The sequence below is a fragment of the Scleropages formosus genome, chromosome 1, assembly GCF_900964775.1.
Source record: "Scleropages formosus chromosome 1, fSclFor1.1, whole genome shotgun sequence".
NCBI classification, from domain to species: Eukaryota; Metazoa; Chordata; class Actinopteri; order Osteoglossiformes; family Osteoglossidae; genus Scleropages; species Scleropages formosus.
In genome coordinates, this window is record NC_041806.1 from 28702859 (window position 1) to 28706094 (window position 3236).

General features: G+C 47.5%; 1 protein-coding gene across 1 annotated transcript; it reads left to right on the top strand.

Annotated features, from left to right (window-relative positions):
• Window positions 1-332: 332 nt before the first annotated feature.
• On the top strand, window positions 333-2813 carry LOC108923979 (NF-kappa-B inhibitor alpha-like). The gene is made up of 6 exons (XM_018735056.2): window positions 333-642; window positions 1269-1374; window positions 1469-1676; window positions 1769-1857; window positions 1976-2233; window positions 2385-2813. Exons 1-6 carry the CDS (start codon window positions 410-412, stop codon window positions 2415-2417), a joined length of 927 nt encoding a protein of 308 aa, XP_018590572.1. The 5' UTR covers window positions 333-409; the 3' UTR covers window positions 2418-2813.
• Window positions 2814-3236: the final 423 nt, after the last annotated feature.

Consider the following 3236-nt stretch of genomic DNA (forward strand, 5'->3'; position numbering starts at 1 on the left):
TTTTGTCCCTTTCCGTTTTATACTGAGACCACGAAGCGCACTGGGTTTGACGACATATTTCCTAGTAGAGCAAGCTCCTCGTACCCTTGTCTGTCCCTTTCTCATTCATGTTTTATTCACATTCACCATTCATCGACGATTCCTATGGCTGGAGCCTTAGAGAAATACACGTTTTCATTATTAGTGTACGAACTCATTTGCTGGGGGGAATTTTTCGCCATAAAAACCCGTGCTGAGTTTCCCTTCTGTTCTTCAGATAACTCACAGTAAACATGTCGGAAAGCCCCGAGAGAAGCTCCGCCCACACCCTCAAACTCGCACTAGTTAAAACGTTCCTCCCTCCGCGGGGCACTTCATTGTTACAGTGCGGACGACTGGTTGTTTTTGCTTTCCTCGCCCGGTTACAGCAATGGATATGTACCAAGTCCATAATAACAGCGCCCATATGGATTATGAGAGGGACTTTATGGACCCGAAGAAGATGTCGTGCAACGACGAGCGAGTGGACAGCGGAGTGGACTCCATGGCGGAGGGCGACTACGAGCGCATCCACAGGGAGTTTCAAAGTCTCTCCATGAATTCCCGACCCGTCGAATACAGCAGCGAGCCGTGGAAAGAGCAAAGGACGGAGGACGGAGACACGTACGTGACACCCCGACCCCAGTCCCGTTTCCACAAATTGAATTGCAAGACGCCGACATAAATAATTAATAATTGCTTAGAGAAATTTTTTTTTAATAGTTAATTTAGTCGCGTTGTGCACACAAGCTGAAGCTGTACTGGCAAATAGTATATATATAGTATATAGACTCATAGACAAAAAAAAGCTCGTCAATGACAGATGACGAAAAATCGTTGTTATATAATCGGGAATTATTTCAGAACACATCTGTCTAGCAGAGGTTGCCTCAGCCGTGCGAACTTTTAGAAGTTGCGTGGATTCATGTTCGTGCATTAAACCGCGAAATACTAGAGCAGCTCGAAAGTTGGTGGCCTAAATTGGGGACTTTCGCGTGAACGCGCGCGAGCTTTCTGCAAATGGCGCATATTGTGCGAGGAAACTTGTGGGCGGAGCTACGCAGAAGCGTAACGTGGAAAGTCCCTGGCACGCGCTGCCCGGAATCGTAGCCGCTGATAACGCATGAGATGTGTCAAGCGACCTCGGCTGGAAATAACCTGGCGACAAAAAAGAAACGTTGTTTTGTAAGTGCTTAGCCTCCTGTGTGCTTTTGCTAATTTTTTTCCCCTTTTACTTTCCAATATTGCAGGTTTCTCCACCTTGCTATCATCCATGAGGCAAAAGATTATGCCATCAGCATGATCAACATGTCATATAATGATCCTTTCCTGAACACACAGAACCACCAGAAACAGGTAATTTGCATTTTGCTTTCTCTTGCCACAGTGAATTCTTTTCCGGTGTATCAGCGTCGTGATGGCTCATTTTCCCCTGTCTTCTTTTACGCAGACACCCCTGCACTTGGCGGTTATCACGGAGCAGCCTCACCTGCTGACCAGGCTGTTGGAGGCGGGCTGTGACCCCCAGGTGGTGGATGACCATGGCAACACCGCGCTGCACATCGCTTGCAAGAAGGGATCTCTATCCTGTTTCAGTGTCCTCACCCAAGTCCACACCCAGCACCTGGCTTCCATTCTTGCCACCCCAAACTACAGTGGTAGGTTTACCTCTTTGCATTGCAGGTCTGTGGCTTATGAACCTCTTGTCTGGACACCGGTCTCTGACTTGCATCTTCTTGTCTTCTCACAGGTCACAATTGCCTGCACTTGGCCTCCATTTATGGCTTCCTCTCATTGGTGGAGAGCCTTATTAAGCTTGGTGCCGATGTAAATGCACAGGTGAGTGTTTCCAGAAGCACTCAAATGTCATGACAAAACGCAGGACTTGTAGTAAGTAGGAAGTGCAGTCTGGTGTGTGCAGTTCTCTTATTTCTTATCTTTTTTTACCCTCCCCTAGGAGCACTGCAATGGCCGCACAGCTCTCCATCTCGCTGTGGACCTCCAGAACCTCGAACTGGTGCGTCTCCTCATCAGCAAGGGAGCCAATGTGAATAGCCTCACCTATGGGGGCTACACACCGTACCATCTGACATATGGGCGACCAAACGGCGAGATCCGGCAACAGCTCCATGCACTTACAGCGCAGGAGTTGAGGGAGCTGCCAGAGAGTGATGAGGAAGAGAGCGACGAGGAGTCGCTATCCGATGATAGCGAGGTACGCATGTCTAACTGTGTGTAGGACAGTAAGAGCACACGCTTAAATGTGAGAGTGACCCAAGCAGTGCGGTAGCCATGGCACAGTGCCACTTGCGAGGCATCTGTTTGATCCTAATACTCATGTTCTCTTGATTTGTCTTCCCCTGCAGATGTACGATGACATTGTGATGGGCCACAAGTAGGTACATGACAGATGTGACTCCAGACCCCAGTGGTGTGAAGGTGACAGAAGGTCCTGTAAACAGGTTCAGCTTCAGGCCAGGGATCGCAGTCCCTGGTGACTGCCCTGATGCTGGATCCAAGGCAGGGCAGGGCGACTTGCGGCAGGAGGTCCTGTTCAGGCACTGAAAATGGAACAGGATAAAAGCTTTGATAGGATGAAGGATTGTTCACAACTCATGAAGAAGAGCAGAGTGACGCAGAACGCAATCTGGACTTTCCAAGGAACACTTATGAACTGTCAACACTGATACTGTACATTTGTATAGATATTATTTAAACATTGTAATGTGTAGTTATGTATATAATATGTAAAAATATTTTCTTGTGTTGAAGATGTTAAATTAAACTCAATTTTTTAAAAAAAAATCTTGTCTTGCTTTTTATTCTGGGCGGCATGGTGGCACAGCGAGTAGCACTGCTGTCTCACAGTGCCTGGGTGGTGCGAGAGGACATGGGTTCGATCCCTGCTCAGTTTGTGTAGAATTTGCATGTTCTCCCTGTGTCTGCGTGGTTTTCCTCCCACAGTCCAAAGACATGCTGTTCAGGTTTTCTCACAGTGTGTGAGTGACACAGAAAGTGCGTTCCACAGACGTATGGATGAGTGACCGATTGTACGTAGTATATTTAGCAGTGTGAGCCACCTTGGTGAATAAGGTGTGTGGGCTAGTAACGCTACATTGTATACATTGTAAGTCGCTTTGGGGAAAAGCATCTGCTAAGTAAGTGAGTATAAATACGTTCTGGTTGACATGATGATGAGGAGATGGGAGTATGTTTTG